The 21,308-nt window shown below is 37.8% G+C and overlaps 3 protein-coding genes, 1 long non-coding RNA gene and 2 other non-coding genes across 6 annotated transcripts; all 6 read left to right on the top strand.

Annotated features, from left to right (window-relative positions):
• Positions 1-886: 886 nt before the first annotated feature.
• On the top strand, positions 887-3,890 carry LOC133862997 (BTB/POZ domain-containing protein At5g66560). Its single transcript, XM_062298954.1, has 3 exons — positions 887-1,384; positions 1,499-2,782; positions 2,883-3,890. The coding sequence occupies exons 1-3, from the start codon at positions 1,274-1,276 to the stop codon at positions 3,483-3,485; spliced, it is 1,998 nt and encodes a 665-aa protein (XP_062154938.1). The 5' UTR covers positions 887-1,273; the 3' UTR covers positions 3,486-3,890.
• Positions 3,891-5,030: 1,140 nt separating this feature from the next.
• Positions 5,031-7,673, top strand: LOC133862322 (cold-regulated 413 plasma membrane protein 2-like). Its single transcript, XM_062298102.1, has 4 exons — positions 5,031-5,440; positions 6,803-6,910; positions 7,025-7,095; positions 7,235-7,673. The coding sequence occupies exons 1-4, from the start codon at positions 5,265-5,267 to the stop codon at positions 7,486-7,488; spliced, it is 609 nt and encodes a 202-aa protein (XP_062154086.1). The 5' UTR covers positions 5,031-5,264; the 3' UTR covers positions 7,489-7,673.
• A 1,725-nt stretch (positions 7,674-9,398) lies between these two features.
• Positions 9,399-10,652, top strand: LOC133864391 (uncharacterized). The gene is made up of 2 exons (XR_009899494.1): positions 9,399-9,506; positions 9,659-10,652. It is a non-coding gene; the product is annotated as an uncharacterized LOC133864391 (long non-coding RNA).
• On the top strand, positions 9,689-9,777 carry LOC133865143 (small nucleolar RNA SNOR75). The gene has a single exon (XR_009899666.1). It is a non-coding gene; the product is annotated as a small nucleolar RNA SNOR75 (small nucleolar RNA).
• LOC133865103 (small nucleolar RNA Z105) lies at positions 9,888-9,959 on the top strand. The gene has a single exon (XR_009899635.1). It is a non-coding gene; the product is annotated as a small nucleolar RNA Z105 (small nucleolar RNA).
• Positions 10,653-12,233: 1,581 nt separating the features above from the next.
• LOC133863971 (oxygen-evolving enhancer protein 1, chloroplastic) lies at positions 12,234-14,367 on the top strand. Its single transcript, XM_062300146.1, has 2 exons — positions 12,234-12,569; positions 13,462-14,367. The coding sequence occupies exons 1-2, from the start codon at positions 12,330-12,332 to the stop codon at positions 14,218-14,220; spliced, it is 999 nt and encodes a 332-aa protein (XP_062156130.1). The 5' UTR covers positions 12,234-12,329; the 3' UTR covers positions 14,221-14,367.
• Positions 14,368-21,308: the final 6,941 nt, after the last annotated feature.

Here is a 21,308-nt window from a genome sequence, read left to right as displayed (position 1 = left end):
TTGCTGCGGTCGACATCTTCTTCCAATGCATTTTTTTTATTCAGAGTTCCTTTCTATATATATAAATGAACCAAACGGACAAATATTTAAGGTTATAAAGATATTTTTATAAATCAAATTAGAGTTACGGGGGTAGAGTTTGGTAGAGTTTTTTCTACTCAGACTATTACAGACCACAGTTACTATAAATTCTACTTAGACAACAGAATAGTGCATCTGTGTGACATGAGCATTTGCTTGATCTAAGAGAGGACACATATTCTGAGCTATAAAATAACTTTTACGACCAATTTTAATCTAAAAGACCAGGACAGGCTGCAAGAGAAGACAAATTGAAAAAGAAAACAAATACACAAAAAAACAAAAATGTACTAGTATAATTGGAATGTTAGAATTGCACACCAATTTGAGCACTCCATAAAGAAAGAGGCTATAGGTAGATTTTGCAGTCTAAACTGTTTGAAAATGGTAAAACACCTTGTAATTTTTTATAACCTAACATGAAATTAAGAGATTATGGTTGAAGATTTTAACTCGTTTAATTAAATAGATTGAGTTAAGAATTCACTTATAACGCCTTATTTATATTCATAACTCAATACAACTCAAACTAAAAATACGACCAAGTAAACCCTATAATTTCCTAATGCATTGCAATCCAATCATCCCAATTGTAAAGGTTGAAATGGATTGATATGTATGATATTTATGGAGTTCATTAAAGCTGAGCCCAGGTGATGAAATTGGATTATAAACTAAAATATTCCATCATTTACGCAAAAAGCAAAGAGAGAGTATGAGGCCCAGTTGGCAAGCAATTGCGTCGCCTGGCAAATGGATGATAAGGACGGTCCTTTTCTATTATTGTTAAGAAAGAGTGTCTTTTAGAGAGGGATTCAAAGAAAGAAAGAAAGAAAGAAAAAAGAAAAAGGAAATTTGGGAAAAGAAAATCGATCCCACGATCCCCTTTTTCGAAGTTTGCTCAAACTCTATTTGTCCGATCTGAGATTTTTGGATTCCAACCAGTTTTTATACTTTCACTCCGGAGGTCAAGTCCATTTCTCACCCACCCCCATAGACTTTTTGTAATCAGGGCTCTCCCAAAGACATCCCAGATTTCCCATTTGTTTCTTCTACCCGTCTATAAAGCAAAGACAGCAGGAGTCTAAGTCCTGTTTGGTTCTACACATACACATGGGTGTGGGTTTTTAGCCTCCTCCTATACCAAACACAAAACAAAACCAGAAACGGGCAACACTCGATCACTGTGAAAATGGCGGCACCCGACAAGCCCAGCTCCAAAGGGCAAGCCTGGTTTTGCACCACCGGCTTGCCAAGCGACATTGTGGTCGAAGTCGACGACATGGCCTTCCATTTGCACAAGGTAACAGTTACGATTCGTCGATGCGCACCGTTTTTTATATATTGTCTCTCTTACTAGTCTGTCTCTTACTGTGCTGTGCCTGTGCCTGTTCCTGTTCCTACTTTTGCTTTTCAGTTTCCGTTGATGTCCAAGAGCCGAAAGCTTCACCTGCTGATAACGGAGGAAGAGGCCAACCCCACGGAGCGGCGAGAAGACCGTGAGGGTGACGGCGACGGAGACGAGATTGAGGAAATAGAGTGTCATATAACGCTGCCGGCGGACTTTCCCGGCGGGAGCGAGACGTTCGAGACGGCGGCGAAGTTCTGCTACGGCGTGAAGACTGAGGTGAACGCGTGGAACGTGGCGCCGCTCCGGTGCGCCGGTGAGGTTCTGGAGATGACGGAGGAGTACTCGGAGGACAACCTCATATCCAAGACGGAGAGGTTTTTCTCGCAGTCAGTGCTCAGGAGCCTCAAGGACTCGATCAGAGCGTTGAAGTCTTGCGAGAGGTTGATGCCTCTCGCGGAAACCCTAGGGATCACTGAGCAGTGCATCGATTCCATTGCTTCGCGAGCGTCCTCGGTCGATCCGGCTCTCTTCGGATGGCCGGTGAGCGACGGAGCGAACGAGGGTAGGAGTTCGAAGCAGCAGATCTTGTGGAATGGGATCGAGACCGGTGGGAGAAGAAGAAATTTGACGAGGGGCACCAATGCGGAGCCGTGGTTCGAGGATTTAGTGCTTCTGAGCCTTCCATTCTTCAACCGTGTGATCTCCACCATGAAAGATAGAGACCTGAGCCCGGAGATCATCGAGGGCTGCTTGATTTACTACGCCAAGAAGCACATCCCAGGCATTTCTCGGTCGAACAATCGGAAGCCGTCGTCGTCGTCTTCATCCATAGTGAATTCGGAGAGTGAGCAGAGGGAGCTCTTGGAGACAATAGTCGGGAACCTTCCATCGGAGACGAGCTCCACCAGGTCGTCTTCTCCGGCAACCAGATTCCTCTTTGGATTGTTGAGAACAGCGAACATACTGAACGCCTCCGAAGCTTGCAGAGCCGCTCTGGAGAAGAAGATTGGGTCACAGCTCGAGCAGGCCACGCTGGACGACCTCCTCATTCCCAGCTATTCGTATCTGAACGAGACCCTCTACGACGTCGACTGCGTGGAGAGGATCTTGAACTACTTCCTCCATGGATTTGAGGAGCGAAACCGAACCGACGACGTAGATAACGCAGATGGAGAACTCAGATCCCCAGCGTTAATGCTCGTCGGAAAACTCATCGACGGTTACCTCTCGGAGATCGCCTCCGATGCCAATCTCAAGCCCGACAGATTCTACAAACTTGCTATTTCGCTTCCAGATCAAGCTCGTCTCTTCGACGACGGTCTTTACCGTTCCGTAGATGTCTATCTCAAGGTACATTCATACAATAACTCCGTATATTAGTATTAGTATTAGTATTCTTATTCGTATCCGTATCCGTATCCGTATTAAGTATGTGTGAAACCCTCGCTAGGCGCATCCGTGGATATCGGAGGAGGAGAGAGAGAAGATATGCGGAGTGATGGACTGCCAGAAGCTGACGCTTGAAGCGTGCACGCACGCGGCGCAGAACGAGCGGCTACCGTTGCGGGCGGTGGTGCAAGTCCTTTTCTTCGAGCAGCTCCAGCTGCGCCACGCGATCGCGGGGACTCTAATCGCGGCCGAAACGGCGCCGCAGGAACCCGGAAGGCCGTCCGTGATGGTCACAGGGCGGGGTGGGGAGGGGGAAGAGGAGGAAGAGGAGGGGGAGGCGGAAGAGGGCGCGGGGGTTTCGGCGCAACGCGCGGAGGGGGAGAGCACTTGGCGGGCGGCGGTGAGGGAGAATCAGGTGCTGCGGCTGGACATGGATAGCATGAGGACGCGGGTGCATCAGCTGGAGCGGGAGTGCTCCACCATGAAGAAGGTCATCGAGAAGATCGACAAGGCGGAAACACCCGAAAACGAAGGGCGGAGGAGAGGCGGGTCCAAGTTGAGCAGGAGGTTTGGGTGCAAGTTCAAGACGCAGGTCTGTGATTCGCATGAACCGACGGTCGTGGATGCTCCAAGGAAAGGACGACGACACCAGCATCAGCAATAATGTCGGTCCCACGTGTTGTGACGTGGAATCGCAGTTAGCTGGGAATCATCGCGATTGTAAAGTAATTTATATTTATTTTGCCACGTAAAAACTCTGGTGGAGAAGCTGGAAATAAAATGCGTACCAATAGTTATGTGGGATTCGCAAATTCTGTCCGTCCGACTCGTCTTTTGAGGCGATGGGTATTGGACGATGCACATGCCATGGGAAGGAAGAAAAACATACGTATTTATGACATGATTAGTGCAGTGCCCGCAGGAAAAAGCGTTACTGGAAATTGCACTTTCTTTTTCTCTCAGGTTTTATTCACACCTTCGTATGACACGTGGGTAAATGCTGAATAATTTATTGAATGTAAGAACCAGTTGGACTTTAGAACATGGAAGATGATAATTACTTGCCTTTTGTTCTTTTGTCGAATTCTTTTTTGGGTATGATTCGGGGAAGAAGTCGTAGTCATGACTCATGGTGCTGTTGTGTGCGTAATTCTTGCCCCCCTAATGATTATACGTGAAATAATTCACTGTTTTAAGCTTTTCGTCAAAGAAGGCTTCCTCATTATCTTTTTGGGAAGCTTGCAAAGTGATAGAGGACCTACCCAATTACTCTCGAGTCTTGATGCGAGTTTCAGCAATTATTGTGGGTCGGTGTGATATAACACAATCTATTATTAAGTTTTGGAATATGGAATATGGAATAATGAAGTATTAAGTTTTCTTTCTTTTATGTTTTTCAACTTGACCCGTGATTACCAACCTCCAACCAACCCCGATTAAATTCCGAAACTTAATTGAGAAGGTTTTTTATAAAGTTTACTTTGTCCGAACATGTCATAAATTGTTTAAACAGCTATTTAGATCGGTGGACATTATCGAGACCCTATGTTAATAATGCAACATTATTAATGTTATTTAGGACTCAGGTCGGTGGGCAAATTGCAGCCAACTGAATATATGTAATGGGTACGTACGTAGTCCAGCAATGATAAGGGTTTAAGGGTCCGTTTGGATTTGCGATTTCCAAAAGTGCGATTTGAAAAAATGATTTTTAAAAACGCAATTAAGTGTTTGCATAATCGCAATTTAATCTTTAAAATCACAGCCTCACAGGTTAACTTTTAAAATTATGCGTTTTCAAAAAAGCACCTAATTACCAGGGATTTGAAAAAGCAATTTTATACGCTTTCAAATCCCAATTTTTTTTTAAAACACAATTCTCAAACGATTCATGTTTTGTAATTTAGTTTAAAATTACACTTTTTGTTTATAAAACCGCAATTTCAAACGCATCTTAAGTTATCAAGTGAATTATTAGTAGTTGGGTTGTTGGGCTGAAGCCCACTTGTAAAAAAAACTTGCGTCTTGGGCCTCTTGGTTCCCTTCAACCTTTTCTTTGGGCCTGTCAGCATGCCGTGCCTTAACTGGGCCGAAACTTTTTTGAAATCAAACGGACCGACAAAGCAGTGACAAACAGCTTTCAACACGTGGCGCGGTGGGCTCAAGCATGTCTACAACGTCAGCAACGATATGACTGAGGAGGAGTGCCGCGTGCAGTATGGCCCGGAACTGGCGCGACCACACGGCGAACCATGAGGATCCGAACAGAACATTCAAAGCTGAATTAACAGTTAGAGATCCGAAATGACTGCGCTAAAAACGAGGGGTCCCCCCACTGTAACCGATAGAGATAAAGATGAGCAGGTTGAAAGTCATGCTGTCGTCAAGCCACATTTGGGTTACCTTAACTTGTATTCGTGCTGCTGATCAGATCTGAAGCATAATGGGAAGGATGGATTATTTGGCTCTGAAAACTGATCCGGCCACCGCGGATTTGATCGGATCTGATCTCAATGAGCTAAAGATTGCCGCTAAGAGGCTTATCACTCATGCCGCCAAACTTGGTGGCCTCAGCTTTGGGACTTCTTTTCTTAAATGGGTCGCTTCCTTCGCTGCAATGTGAGTACTCTGTCTCTGTAAATTCCATATTTGGCTCTTCTTAACGGTTGTTTTCGATCTCTAGTTGGTTGGATTTGATACTTTATACTGTTTTTATTTTTTTTGGATGAATTGCTTTATACTGTTTGGAATGTGAATGTAAGAGTTGAACTGTTATGCCTAGTTCATGAATCATGGATGACTGACATTAAGGTCTCACTATCTTTTTCGATGTTTGGGTTAATCCAATGAGGAAAGTGTTTACCTTTGTCAATTTCCTTATTTAATTATGAGTATTGGTAGTGTTTCCTTATCAAAAAAGAAAAAGAAAAAAGTATTTGTAGTGTTTCAATTTTGGGTCTTTCTCTTCTCTTGTTTGATCAACATTTCACAGCTCGACCCGAAAATGTTGAGAACGTTTTTTTCGTATGGTTGAATCATTTTATTTCACGTTTAGTTGGGGCCTTCTGTTGGCTTTAGCATCTCATACATTCTGACATTGTTTCGATGGCTCATAGTAGCCCAGGTGATTTAAAATGTTCAGGGCATATAAATTTGCCTCTGCCTGGTGTGCCAAGTTGTGTCAGCGATGTCATGATTGTATTGCTTAACCTGATACCATGTTAAATTACCCATGGTCCAAAAAGCTTAACCTGGTAAAAAAAATATAAACTTAATAATTTAATTAATATTCTAAGGGTGAGTTAGAGCTCAAGCACAATTAGGAAGGACTCAAATAGTTGAGGAGAGTTGTATGATTGCCTTAAAGACCAACTATTTAAGTTGTTAGGTGAATCTAGACAGCCATCTTAGAAAAATATTTCTGTTGTCATGTCTCTTCCAACATTTCACTTATCAGGCATACTGTGAAGCCATAAATAAATGTATACAAAATGCAAAAATCAAGTTGATGAATACAACTATAACTATATTTGCAGTGAGAGATATAAGATTCAGTTTATCGACAGTCGTATATGATATGAACAAAATATACTTGCATCTCCTGCTAATGGTTGCAGAAGATATGAACCCTGACATTGGTGAAAACGAAGAATAGCTCATTCCTGTTCTGTTTGGTTTATAATTCTTGCTTGGATTCCAAGAAGATTGGATACAAGGAAGAACATATTTCAAAACTATATTGATCTCTTTTCTTCTTGCCCAAAACTGTGCAGTTAGTGACTGGATGACTAAATTTCTTCAGCTCAAAGGGATGTAAAAGCTATTTTCTCTTGCCTTAACTATATTTTGCATATGTACCTCAGTTACTTCCCCACTTTGTAGTGGTCTTAACACTATAAATCTGAAGAGTGTCGTGTTCTGTTCTACTAATAGGCTAATTTTGAATGAACTAACAACATTTGGTTTCCTTTTTCATTGCAGTTATTTGTTGATATTGGACCGAACCAACTGGAGGACGAACATGCTTACTGGACTTCTAGTCCCTTACATTTTCTTTAGCTTTCCTTCAGTACTGTTCAATTTTTTTAGGTGATAATTCCTACTGGTGGTGCACTCTCTCTTATTTTTTTTATTTTTTTTTCCTTTTCTAATTATCTTCTGCTAAGCTTTATTTACTGATAAATTTGCTACAAAACCATTCAGAGGAGAGGTAGGGAAATGGATTGCTTTCATCGCAGTTGTACTAAGGCTTTTCTTCCCACGACATTTCCCAGGTATATGGTCGAGTCACCATAGTCATCCCATCTTACTGATCACTTCTAAGCATGTCTCACTTTGTTCTGTCCTCTATACATGTCACATAGTAATTGTTCAATGCCTTCCTATAAATCTGGTTTCCTGATGATTCTGCAGATTGGCTGGAGATGCCAGGATCTCTGATTCTCCTTCTGGTTGTGGCTCCAAGCTTCTTTGCAGACACCTTGAGGGACAGTTGGGTTGGTATCGCGATATGCCTTATCATTGGCTGTTACCTATTGCAAGAGCACATCCGGGCATCTGGGGGATTCAGAAATTCTTTTACACAAACCCATGGAATATCCAACACTGTTGGCATTATCGCTCTGTTAGTGTACCCCATATGGGCGCTGGTCGTCTACTTCATTTAGGCACTGAATCATGACAGTTATGATTTAAGGTCTGTTTGGGATTGCGTTAAGAAGTTTTAAGAAAGTATTTTTAGTATATGGAAATCTGTGTATTTGTTCTGCAACTTTGAGCAAGCATTGTATTCTCAGCATTTTTATGTAAGACCCCCATAAAGAATATGATGAGTGGCAACCATTGTTTCCTAGTTTCTGCATTGACAATTTTCTTCTTCTGTCCCCAAAATTTGTCTAGTTTTATCTGAATAGATGAAGCTTTCTTATAATTGCCACCATACCCAGTTGGGTAAAGGAATGGAGTTGGAGTGTGGGATTGAGTTGGTGCCATATTTCAATATGACTAAGAAAATAAATGTTTTAAGATATTGTTTAATTTGACCCCCAAAAGAAAAGGATGGTATATAATGTTAAATTACTAATTATCTCAAAAAATTAATGAGCTTATTCATTTAAATTGGCTCAGTTCGATAACCATTCTCCCCTCCCATCCCTCTATTTTTACATCTCTAAAATATATATATATATATAACATTATAACTTTTTACACTTTTTATATCACATCAATAATTTTTTATTACTATTTAAATAAAAAAGTCACTACAAAACATTTTTTTTTTTTTTTGTTTTTATTTCATACAAATTCTTTTTATTTTATATCACATCAATCATTTCTTACTTCTACTCAAAGAAACAATTTACCTTAATATTTTTTACCAAACACACCCAATGATTTTAACGGTCACCTAATATGTGGGCACAAACTCTCATCTCAACAAGTGAAAACTCTTCCTCTCTATTTTCTTAATATAATAAAAATGAAATTATATAAATTAATATTCTAATCCATAAAATACAATTGATATGAGCTTAAATGATGAAAGCATGTACTTTATTTGTTTTCGAATTCTAAATTCATTATTAATACTCCGTTTGTTTCGGTATAAAATGGTTTCTGTCATAAAATATTTTCAGGGAAGTCGTTTTTTAGAAAAAATAAAAAAATAAAAAATATTCCGTCGAAATTATTTTATAGTGTATGGTTCGTACGGAAAATTATTAATATTTTTTATATTTTTATTCACTCATATTAATTTAAAAAATTAAATTTTATTCACAATATAAAATAATATTTTGCGCATATGGATTCCGGCACAAAACAGCCAGATCCCGACTAGTTGACTGGAAGCCCGCCGTCCTGCCCAGATCCCAGCCAGCTAGCCAGGATCCTGCCATTCTGGGAGGATCTCGGCCCGATGGCCAAGGATCAGGTCATTTCAGCCAGTCTAGCCAAAATATGGTAAAGTACCGTTGGAATCCGGCGACGGTAGCCAGATGTTGCCGGATTCTGGCATAATTTTCTAGATGCCGGCACCGACCAGTGCTAGAATCCGGCTTGTTGGAATCCGGCGATAATCAACTACTTGAACGTAAAGGTCGACTGCGTCGTTTAAAAGAGAGTCAACTACGTCTGTCATCTACAGAAAATAATTTATGCTTTTAAAAAGCGTAAATCATTTTTCAAAGTTTACTAAGCAATTTTTGTCAAATGAAAATTACTTTCCGGTTGACCATTATTTTCGCCCTTACCAAACACTAGAAAATATCAAAATCACTTCTTAAAAACTATTTTACGCCAAAACAAATAGAGCATAAGATTGAATATTTTTGAAGATGACTTGACGTGGTGTATTCAAAGTAATTTTCTATGTCGAAAGAGAAGCTCATAACCGGTGTAAGAGTAGTATTACTGTTTTAAGATTTATAGAAGTATTTTTGTGAGAAATTTAATAAGTTATTTCTAAACTGAATGAACTGGTGTCACTGTACAGACAAATGGGCCGCAGGTTTTGACCCAACGCTCTGCTAAAATGATGGTACACTCGTAATTTCGAGAAAAGTCTGAAAACCCTAAATTCAACCCTATACTTAAAAGGCTCTTAAACCCAAACCCTAAAAGGAGTTTCTCCTATAAAAAAAAACACGATCTATATCTCCGCAAGTTCTGAACTCCAATTGGATCTGTTAGTATCCACTCTCTTGCTTTTCTATATTCCATTGATGATTGCTTCCTTATTCTACTGAATGCTTTGATTTCTTTACCTACTTTTACTTTTTTTTTTTCTTAGATCCTGTGATTGTGATATGATTTTTTTTATTTTTTTGTATTTTCTAGAAATAATGATTGGTGGGTTGAGGATGTTTTTCTCGGTGATGAACAAAAAATGATGACGAGTCCGATCTCTGTTATTCCATTCTTTTGTGACGACAAATCGAGGCATTTGTCTGAGAGAGAACTCCGTACCCTTTTCATTGTCGTACTCTTTTTGTGTTTGTTTTTTAATGTTGGGTTTTAGTTTCTCTCAGCAGATTTGGTTTTGGGTTTGATTAATTTGTGAGATTGTCAGGCATAATGATGAGAGATTATCATATCTGATACTTTCAGTGATGAGCTAATTACCTCCTACTCATACTGAATGCCTGCTAATAAGCCTTTTATTATTATTATTATTATTATTATTAATTTGTTTGTGTTCTTTTGTTTTTGATTTACGTTGTCTCTTGATCCTAGTGTGTTGGGGAGAGAGATGGACGAGGTAGCGATGATGAGAAAGCAATCTCACTCTCTCTGTTGGATTGAGGAGCTCCGATGATTTGTGTTTCAAGCACTTTTGAGCTGCTCTCTCTCTCTCTCTCTCTCTCTCTCTCTCTGTGTTATTTCCCGCTGATGCACGTCGTGGTTCTAAACCGATTGATCTACCGGTGTGCTCCTTGGTTGTGGTTGTAGACCTGCAGTTTCAACTTTCAAGATGTCCTTTTGTCCTTAGAAAGGGGAGACTGTGTTTTGTTTGACTGAAATCAATCAAACTGGGACTTAACATTCATCTTTCCCAGATTACCTCCCTGGATCGTTGGATTTGGGCCTTCTCTTTCATGACAGTTTTCTCTAAAGTCAGCCCATGAAGCAATTATCCAAGCCCAGCCCTTTAGACTTTAGAGTTGGCAGATTTGGATGGCCTTTTAAGCATTTACTTTTAAAAGTTGTTTGGAAATTGGAATTCCCCGCGGGTTCTGTCCAACATTGGCAGATTCATCCGATCAAGGAATATGGATGACTAGAATTGTCCTATTTGGTCAAAAAACTATTCAACACATTTTTAGCTTCCTAACGAGCTATCTATCTATATATATATAAAGGGTCACCGTGGTGCACTTAGGAAGTAATCAAATCTTTTTACTTCTCCTGGTGTGAAAAAGAAATATTATTAATGTTCACATTGTTAGAGTATATCATGAGATCCAAGTATTATTTACCCACGGTTAAAAATTGTGACTTAACTACAGTTGAAGATCATCACTTAGTCACAGTTGAAGACTGTAACATAGTTATAATCGAAGTTTTTCACTTAGTCACAGTTACTTAATTGTAGTTAAAGTCTATTTGTATTATTTAATTCTCTTATGGATATGTGTATCCATGAGTCTATTATATTGTAAGTATCACTCAAAATTGTAAGCATAATTCAAAGAAATAAGAGCAAAATATTGTCCTTTTGGCTTTTATCATGTAAACCGAACAGCGTAATTCTAACAAAAAAATGCTCTTCGTGATTCATTTGTGTTTTTTCAGTTATTCCGAAAAATCTTAAGGATCTCTTTAAATTCTCATGTAACTATTTGTAACTCAATAAAATCATGTGGACTGGATCTGCATTTATTCTTATAATTTATCCCAAAAAGTTGCTTAGAAAAGCTTAATAATGAAGCTTTTGACTCAAGTATATCCCTCTTAACATTTTATATATCGCAACACAATAATTTTTAGTAATTATTTTTCCTGGAACTAGTAGAATCTTGCTGTGTTGGGTTTGTCCGTGTGTGGCAATGTTTTATAAATTAAGTTCCAACAAATTATATTACACAAAAAAAAAAAAAAAAAAAAAACAACAACAACAACAAATTAATGTAATTGGTATCCTAGTGTCTATTGTCGTTAAATGAATAGAACTGCTCACAAACATGTTTGAGAAGGATCTATTCGAATTGAGTTAATCGGCTTGATTATGAAACAAGTCATACTCATATAAACTCAGCTTGACTTGATCAATAATTTGTAAACATAACTCGACTCTAGTTTTGTCTACGTTTGTACAATTTTTAGGCTAAATTATGATAGAACCCCACATGATTGAGATAAAAATATGATAGACAATGAATTCCTTTTGAGTAGGAGAGACCACATGTAAATCCAATTCAGGTTGGAGGCAAATCATAAACAAGCTTTTGCTTAATAATTCTCTTTCCCTTTTTATTGACAACATGATGATCTTTAAATAGACAAAAATAGAACGATAACTAAATTGGTAAGAACTCTAGTAGTCTAATTAATCCTAATTCTAATTTAAATAATATAATCTCAATAAAATAGAATAGAAATCCAACTCAAATACTAATCTTATCTCTATCAAATTAGAAACGGGCTAATTTTTCATCCAAATTTGCTACGGTACTCAACAGTCCTTGGTTAGCCCAACGTGAATTTGCTAAGATAACCAAAGTGTCATTTTCCGTATCATCCATTACACATCCAGGTCAGACTGAGAGTATCTTTATCCCAAATGAGAACTTGCCAGGTGGCAAACTACAAAAACAGGGGCATTAGCTTCAACCAACCAATAAGAGAAAGCCTTATCCTATCCCTTATCTTACTCGCAGCAAGGCCACCAGATAACTGCCAGTACCGTCCACTGTCTGCACTCCCACCACACAAAACGATCTCTTTTACTTTGTTTCTCAGAATATAGAGAAAGCATTGGGAGGGAGAGAGAGAGCAAAAGGAGAACAGAATGGCAGCCTCGCTACAAGCAGCAGCCACGCTCATGCAACCCACCAAGGTGGGCGTGCCTTCTCGGAGCAGCCTACAGCTGAGGTCTTCTGTCAGTGTTTCCAAGTCCTTTGGCGTGGAACCAGCTTCAGCCAGGCTTACTTGCTCACTGCAAGCTGATATTAAGGACTTGGCTCAGAAATGTGTCGACGCTACCAAGATTGCCGGCTTTGCTCTTGCTACTTCGGCCCTCGTCGTCTCGGTATGTATTTCTCTTTCAGTTGTGACACCAAATTTGACTAACAAAAAGATGTTGCATGAAAGTATACGTGTGAGAGAGAAGACTCCGACAAGATTGTTTAAGAATAATTTAGATTGCGGATTTTCATTTACTTTGTCATCGTTGACTGATGGACTACATTACTTTCTGCCCTTCAATTCATATTCGTTTAGATCATCTTTTTTTTTTTTTGTTTTTTCTCGCTAAAAGCCTGGTTAAAGCAATCGAAATACATGTTAGTTTATAACATAAAAAAAAAAAAAGAAAAAAAAAAAAAAAAGAACACCAATCGATTGGTATTACATGCCCTCAGCTTGACAAATTTCGAGGCCCCTTCTTAATTGTCTAATTAAAGCAGAATTGTGTTCCGATTTATCATGTGACATCATTTACTCACATCAATATTAAATTCTGACTATGAAATGACTAACTTGAAGTGGAGGGGATCCTATTCCGATCCGTTTTAGATTTGAAGCACAATTAAGCTATAATGTTTGAAAACCATGCTTGGTGCTTTAATAATTTAAATATGAATGAAGTGATTTAACATAATATCAGATTGAATCCTGCTCTAAAGCTTAAGCTGATTGGATAATTGTGATTTAAGAGAGGTCGCATTCCCAAGTGTTGTGCTGCAGACACTGTCCTGACTCAGGAAACTTGGCCTGCTAGATATATATATTTCCACTCACACCGTTAATGCTTAATTGAAAGGAAAATGGTAATAATGTTAATGGCATTTGTTTAATCGTAGAAGGTTGGGTTTAAATACTACCATTATTTCGACTTCTTATATTTCCTTTCACTTACGATGAATGGAGATTATTAACATCTAAAACTGTATGGACGATCTGGTCACTCGATGTTTTTTCAGGGAGCAAGTGCTGAAGGAGCTCCAAAGAGGCTAACCTATGATGAAATTCAGAGCAAGACATACCTGGAGGTCAAGGGATCCGGAACAGCCAACCAGTGCCCAACCATTGACGGCGGGGTGGAAGCATTCGCCTTCAAGCCCGGCAAGTACAATGCCAAGAAGCTCTGCCTAGAGCCCACTTCTTTCACTGTCAAAGCCGAGAGTGTGAACAAGAATTCCCCACCGGAGTTCCAGAACACCAAGCTCATGACCCGCTTAACCTATACCCTGGACGAAATCGAGGGACCCTTTGAAGTATCAGCCGATGGCGGCATTAAGTTCGTGGAAAAAGATGGCATTGACTACGCAGCCGTGACTGTCCAGCTGCCTGGTGGCGAGCGCGTACCCTTCCTTTTCACAATCAAGCAGCTGGTGGCATCAGGCAAGCCGGAGAGTTTTGGAGGAGAGTTTCTAGTGCCATCCTACCGTGGCTCATCTTTCTTGGACCCAAAGGGCCGGGGTGGCTCAACCGGTTATGACAATGCGGTTGCATTGCCTGCCGGAGGCAGAGGAGACGAGGAGGAGCTCGCTAAGGAGAACGTTAAAAATACATCATCATCAACAGGGAAAATCACCCTGAGTGTCACCAAGAGCAAGCCTGAGACAGGGGAGGTGATTGGAGTGTTTGAGAGCATTCAGCCATCTGACACTGATTTGGGTGCGAAGACCCCAAAGGAGGTGAAGATCCAGGGGTTCTGGTATGCTCAGCTCGACCAATAGGCCTTTTTTTTTTAACAAATCTGTATTCATTATCGGTTCAGATTTTGCTGTAAGTTTAAGGTGTTGCTAAACAATTCCCTGTGACCAATTGCAGAACCACTGAGATTATTATCCAGTTTGTATATTAATTATTATGGCTTTTGATAATGCTGTTTTGAAACTCCAGAACACCATTTTCAAATTATATTGGAACGTGGAACCACTTTCAAAATGCCTCTGGCATTGCAATTTTGCAGATCAAAGCTGTAATTTTAAACAAAAATTGTAAAAAACGTATCGTTTGAGAGTACATTTTTAAAAGAACTGTGATTTTAAAATCTAAACTGTGATTATAAAGGCTAAACTATAATTTTACCAAAAGAGTTTTCAAATTGCACGCTTTAAAGTTGCTATTTTTAACTTCCACATTTTGAAATCGCAAAATCAAACGAACAGTCCCTCGTAAACCTGGTACAATCCTTATTCCTATCAAGTTCGAATCTCAAGTGTGATCTCAATGGACTCTTTAAAATTTCACTAAATTTTAGTGAAAGAATTTACTTTTTTTTTGTGTTTAACCATCACTTTTAAAAAGTTTCCTACATCAAACTATCTAAACATTTCTCAATTTTAATTAAATATTATTTTTTATTAGTTTTGGAGCAATTACTTTAACTATATAAACATCAAAGATGGAAGGGGATCGATTCCCCTTGCAAGGATTTGGCGGGAAACTGAAAGAAAATAATTAAAAAATTAATAGAGAAATTATTTGGGGGGGTTAAATATAAAGAGGGTTTTTGCCGTTCACCATTTTAGAGAAACTTTAAAGAATTTGATGCATGAGGTGTTTTGACAACTTTCATCAAAATTTAGTGAAATTTTTGAAATAGAGAGTCCATTAATAGTATTATTTTGGGGGAGATTCTTTTGAAAAAAGAATGTGGGCCTCGCAACAAAAACACCTTGTTGATAATATTTTATTGATTTTTACTCTGTCTATAAATAGACTTTACAATTAAAAAGGATCAAAATTAATCCTACTAACAAACCTTATAAACATAAAAATGATTTGCATGTGTTTTAGTATTTGACACCTATATTCACTACTAGGAAAGAGCCTAAAGAGCTAAGTTTTGTTTTTATTTCTTGATGATAATTTCAATACAAAAGATAGGAGATTACAATACAAATATAATAAGTGGAAATAATATTAAATCAGGTTTAAATATAATCAAATCTGAGTACTAAAAGATAGGAGATTACAATCAAATCAAAAATCAATTACAATCATATTCGAATAAGTCTTCTCACCTAGGCCCCATTTGTGTATGTAAAAAAGTGGGGAATAATGCTATATGTCATACCCATGTTCCTATTATGTTTCTTAAAAAATAAAATAATTTTTAAAATCACTATTGAGCTTGTAATTAATCAAAATTGAATTTTAATCACATGGTAATTTTAAAAGCTACATCATTTTTAGAGGGACACGAAGAATATGAGTATAACATTTAGAATTACTCAAAAGCAGGATACCTTGACGCCAATACAATCAAATTTGATCATATATTTTAACACATTTTGCGAGAGCGAGAGCGGCTCCCCTACATTTTTTTTTCTTTGAAATGTACTAATTAACCCCTATTTGCGGGAACATGTGTCCAGAGGCGGAACCACCCTGCCTTTGGGGTCCCGGGCCTCCACAAAATTTTAAAATGCCACAAAAGTTTTAAAAATTCTTCAAAATTTTATATATTTTTATGAAATGAACCCCTCAAAATTCATTTTTACCCCCAAAATTTTTGTTTTATTAGTTTTGTCCCCCTCTCCTGATATTTTAGTTCCGCGCGGGGTGTCACTTTTCGGCTGACATGCAAGCTAACGTAGCCCATAATGGCAAAAAAACTCTCATAACACGCAAGCAGTCTGTAAATTAACACCCACTTCCATTCTCTCTCTCTATCTGTTATCGCTGCAGTGGTGCTTGTAAGAGGAAGGCAGAGCTATATATAGTAAGAGAAGCCAGCTAGGGTGCAGCAAAGCCCTAGTTTTCGCAATATTAAAGGAGGCTACTTTCTCCCTGAGTCCCTCTGCAACTTCCATACACAGAAGACTTAAAGATCTTAGATGAGGGGTGAGTTTCATGACGACATGGATGACAATAGACCCTGCTTCTTCAAGCTCATCTTTGGAGGCGTCAACACTGAGCACCTGGTGATTCTATATCCCTTTGTTCTTTGCTCTTGGATCTGTAAATCTTTTATGTTTACTGTTTTTTGGAGAGTTGTTCTGTATATTTTAGAGATAAATAAACTCCTTTTGGTTGCCGTTTCGCACTCATGTCTGATTGCTTTGACATCTAATCAATGGCGGAGCTGAGAGCTTTGTGAAATCTGTTTTTGTCAACCTTCCAAAAACAGAGCATGTATTCCATATATATAAGCAATTCAAAGTTCACAGATTGATCTACACGTGATCTCTGTACAAGTTCATCTCCAAGTACGCTACTGGTTAAGTCTACTCTATATAAATCACTCACTCTTTCTTCTTACATCGATCTTAGTAATGTGGAACAAAAACTTCACAAATGCACTCATAACCGTATATATATATAAACTCATAAGCGTACATGGAGATGTCTTCTTAAGTGAGCCACTGTCTTCTTATTGAAGTGGTTGTTCAGCACACGAAGTCCCTCTCTCTCTCTCTTTGCATTTGAATCTCCTCTTGTCTGAATGATCTGATTTGTATTTGATTAGATGTTCTCTCCCCTAGCCCAGTATCTAAATTTTCATTTGTGGGTTTTTGTCGTTGTTATATTCTTTAATTCATAAAAATTCCTAGAAGAAAACATACAGGACTTAAGACGTCTATTGATATAATCATATATATAATCATCTTTTGGATTTAGAATAGAGAGAGGCTTGGTTTATTGATTTTAGTCTAGTCTAAGATGATCTAGCAGAGACAGCATGTGAGTTTAAAGAGTTTTGGCTTCGTTGACGTTTTGAAGTTTGGATTAGTGTTACTTGTTAAGTGAATCTCAGTCATATTTTGTAAAAGCATGCTCATTGAAAAGAAACGCCTGAAGACTCCACAGGAGGACTCAGATGCAGAGTACTGCTGTCAAATTATACTAGAATTACTCTGGTGACTAGGGCCTAGGGGTGAATTCGCATCTTTACTCTTTTTGGTCCATGATCCTTCATATTCAAATGCTTTTAGTAATCTTCATTGGCTAACTGTTGCTTGACCATTTCTTATGTATGTTTCTTATAAGCACTACTGTTTTATGATATGCTCTGAGAGGTTAGTTTGTTCTTGAAAATCTGGAGATATTATGCTCTGTTTCTATCTGAAGTTTGTAATTTACAGGGGCCGATCTAATTTATATTTATGAATTTAAGACATTGCATTTACAATACCATTCCAATGCATAGCGGATGTGACTAGAAGATTCACTATTTTTTAACAGCTTTAGGAATTTAAGACAGTGCATTGTCATGGGGGAATAAGACCTTTAATTGGGGAGAAGATCTGGCTGCCTACATTTGACTTGAGCTACAAATTGGCTTTGTTGTGCCAAAATATCATAGTTTATAATAATGTTTGTACAGAATCTTTATTAGATGTTGATCAGTTCATTTTATGATTGTGGATATGTTTGATCTTGAACAAGATCACCAAACTATTATAAGAGATCATTAGTTAAAGTCCTGGTGGTTTGTCTATTATTTGAAGGATCTTCATTACAGCATAGGGTTAGGTGCTAAGTGAGTTCCTTTCAATGGATGTGGCTCCTCTATTGCTGGTTGATTGTTATAAGTTAGAGCAAGTGTATTTTTTCCCACCATATACATTCTTTTTTTTTTAACAAAAAAAAAAAAAAGAAAAAAAAAAGCATAAAAAATAAATGCGATGGAATACATCAGGTCGTGCTTTTATTTATTTGTCATTCACACCCATGTTGCCCATGCTTTAATGTTTTATAATGTTCGTTTGACAGAAGCTTAAATTTGATCTTCCTCTTTTTTTTTTTCTCATAACTTGCAGCGAATCCCACCAAAGTTTGTGAAGCATTTACCGAAAGAATTGCCTGATCAAGCAATTCTTAGGGATTCCTCAGGTGACGAGTGGCGTGTTAAATTGCGCAAGACAGCAGAAGGCATACATTTGCAAGATGGTTGGAAGCAGTACTTTGAAGATCACTCCTTGGGGGACAATGAATTCTTGCTTTTCAAATATATAATGGAGAAATGTCTTTTGATGTTCTAATTTTTGGAAAAGATGGTTGTGAGAGAGTTTATGGTCCGCTGAACAACCACATTCCACATGATGAAGCAGACCAGCTCAAAAAACTCAAAGGGAAAGACATCCAGAGAAGGAAAAAAATAGAGGAAAAGGAGCCTCCCACCAAGAAAATGGATTCACAGCTCAAACTTAATGAAGAGAAAGGGACAAAAGGAAAGGTTGATACAGAAAGATGTAAGGTTTGGAAAATGGCCAGTCTTTTGCCTCTGATTTTCCTTACTTCGAGAGATGCATGGCAAAATACCATGTGGAGGAGTGGTTTGTACTTGTAAGCTTTCCTCTCTTTTTAACCCTTTTTCCTTATTTAACTGTTGGTTAAACTTGCCTGCATGCCATGTGGATCTCAATCATGGACTGACTTGATGTTACCAAATGGCATGAAGAACTTCGAGAGACGCATTTATCTTAATTAGCCTGCCAGCAATCATCATCCTGTTCCAACATATATCCTCTTATTTTCTTAGCATTAAAGCCATTAGTTTAGAGCATATTTTCTTGATTTTATTTATTTTGCTTTTAGTCACTGTAAAAATTAAAAAAATTAATTAATTAATTAAAAAAAAAACAAATTGGGCTTTAATGATCACCAGATCTCTCTTTCTCTTGTATAAGCTAAATTTACAAAAGGGTCTTCTTTGTTTTTATGCAGCGAATCCCAGCTTCTTTTGCTAAAGAACACCTTCCTGGAGGCACGACAAATATGGTTCTAAGGAATTCAGAAGATAAATCTTGGGAAGTGAAATATATGAGCTTTTGGGAAAAACATGAAATCCGGGTCCATATTTTCCGGTGACTGAAATTTGAGTTAATCGGCAAGAGATCAGGTGTTGCGTCTAGGTCCATTATTCTCAGTATTTTCGGTGGAAGCTAGTTGAATTACAACTGTATTATCTGTTGAACAAGCACTTTTTAACATGCTTGGAAAAAGAAAAGGAAAAAACACTTTTTTAACATTATGAGATATCACCATTCATGGAGTGTTCTTTTTTATCCTTAATCTATGTACGGCCTTTTAGACGACTCAGAAACCTAAGAGTATCTCTACTCTTGCTATATGCCTATATATATATATAGGATCTCCTACTACCATCTTCTTCGAGAGTCCCGACCAAAAGAGTTGACTCGTAAGAGCTAGCAACTCAATCAAAAAACTTCTCCACCCAACTTGCCAAATGAGAACGGCTGGAAAAGTGAAAAAAATTGTGAAATTCATAATTAAAGTTATTGAGCTCAAGTAAAAGAAATTAATAAATAATTCAAAATATAAAAACAGTTTTTATCTTTAAATTGCACTAATTTTTTTTTTTTTTTTCAAACTGAAAACTGAAAACTAAAAACACTTGCAATATATTAATTTTCTTCTGATTTTTTTTGTTTTTGTCCAAAAACACCAAAATATTTTTGTAAAGGGAAATAAATCCATATAGTTACCATTTTATTCAAAATTCTGATACGTTTCGATGAATTCTATTTCTAATATTTTAAAAGTTCAAAGATTATTTCCATAAAAATGAAATTTTATCTATTTAATTTGTTATTTATTATCCAGTTTGTATATTACTTATCATGGCTTTTGATAATGCTGTTTTGAAACTCCAGGACTCCATTTTCAAATTATGTTGGAATGTGGGAACATGCGTTGGCACTGCAAAATGTACATAATTTTAAACCAAATTGAAAAAAATTGATAGTTCAGGATCAAGTAAGGGGGTACATTTTTAAAAACACGATTTTAAAGGTTAGACTTTGATTGTAAAGGGGAAACTGTAATTTTACCAAACGTTAACTATCATTTTAAAATTTGCATTTTCAAATTGCACATTTTAAAATTGTTATTTTTAACTTGCACGTTTTGAAATAGCAAACCCAAACAGACAGTCAATCGTAAACCTGCTGCAATCCTGATCTCTATCAAAGATGAAAGTGATATTTTCCAGCATATTTGATTGATATTTACTCTTCAATAAATAATAGACTTTACAGTTACAAAGGGATCAAATTAATCCGCCTACTAACAAACCCTATAAAGATAAAAGAATCATCCTACTCAAAAGATAATCATTTCATCTAATCTTACCACCTATATCCCTAATTGAAATATTAATTATAAAGAACATAGTAAAAAAAATAAAAAAAAGGCTTTAGAGTTATCTATAACTCCAATAGTAGACTGGATGTTAAGCTAGATACTGTCCTTAAGCAGGGTAATTGGTGTTGGAGGCCAGCGCGTTCTGAAGATCTTGTAGCCATTCAAAGTAGATTGATGGATGTGCCGATTGGTGGAATTGACAAACCTATTTGGAGTCTTGTCAAGTCTGGTGTGTTCACTTGTGCAGAAACTTTGAATCACCTAAGGATGAAAAAGGAGGTTGTGAGGTGATGGCCGTTGGTTTGGCATTCTTTTGCTATTCCCAAACAAGCTTTTATCCTATGGTTAGCTCTTCATAATAGGCTAATTACTGGGGACCGGTTGCTTGCTTGGGGTTTTAAAGGGGATGTTAATTGTGGTTTCTGCAAGGCTGGTGTTGAGAGCCAAAACCACATTTTCTTTTCTTGTGGTTTTAGCTCCCGAGTTTGGAAAACTTGTTTACAGCGATGTGGCTTGCTGAATTGTTATACAAGTTGGAGTGAAGTGATTGATGAAGGATGTAGAACCTAGAAGAGTAAGAGTTTGATGGGGACAATTTGTAGACTTATCTTGAGCTCTGCTGTGTATTGGATATGGCGAGCCCGAAATGAGTTAAAAGTTGGTGGACAACTTCTCACTAAAGAGCAGGTTTTGAAGCAAATTTTTT

The sequence above is a fragment of the Alnus glutinosa genome, chromosome 3 (genome assembly GCF_958979055.1).
Source record: "Alnus glutinosa chromosome 3, dhAlnGlut1.1, whole genome shotgun sequence".
NCBI lineage: Eukaryota > Viridiplantae > Streptophyta > Magnoliopsida > Fagales > Betulaceae > Alnus > Alnus glutinosa.
The sequence above is the reverse complement of the archived record's forward strand: the minus strand, read 5'-3'. Positions and strand labels throughout refer to the sequence as shown.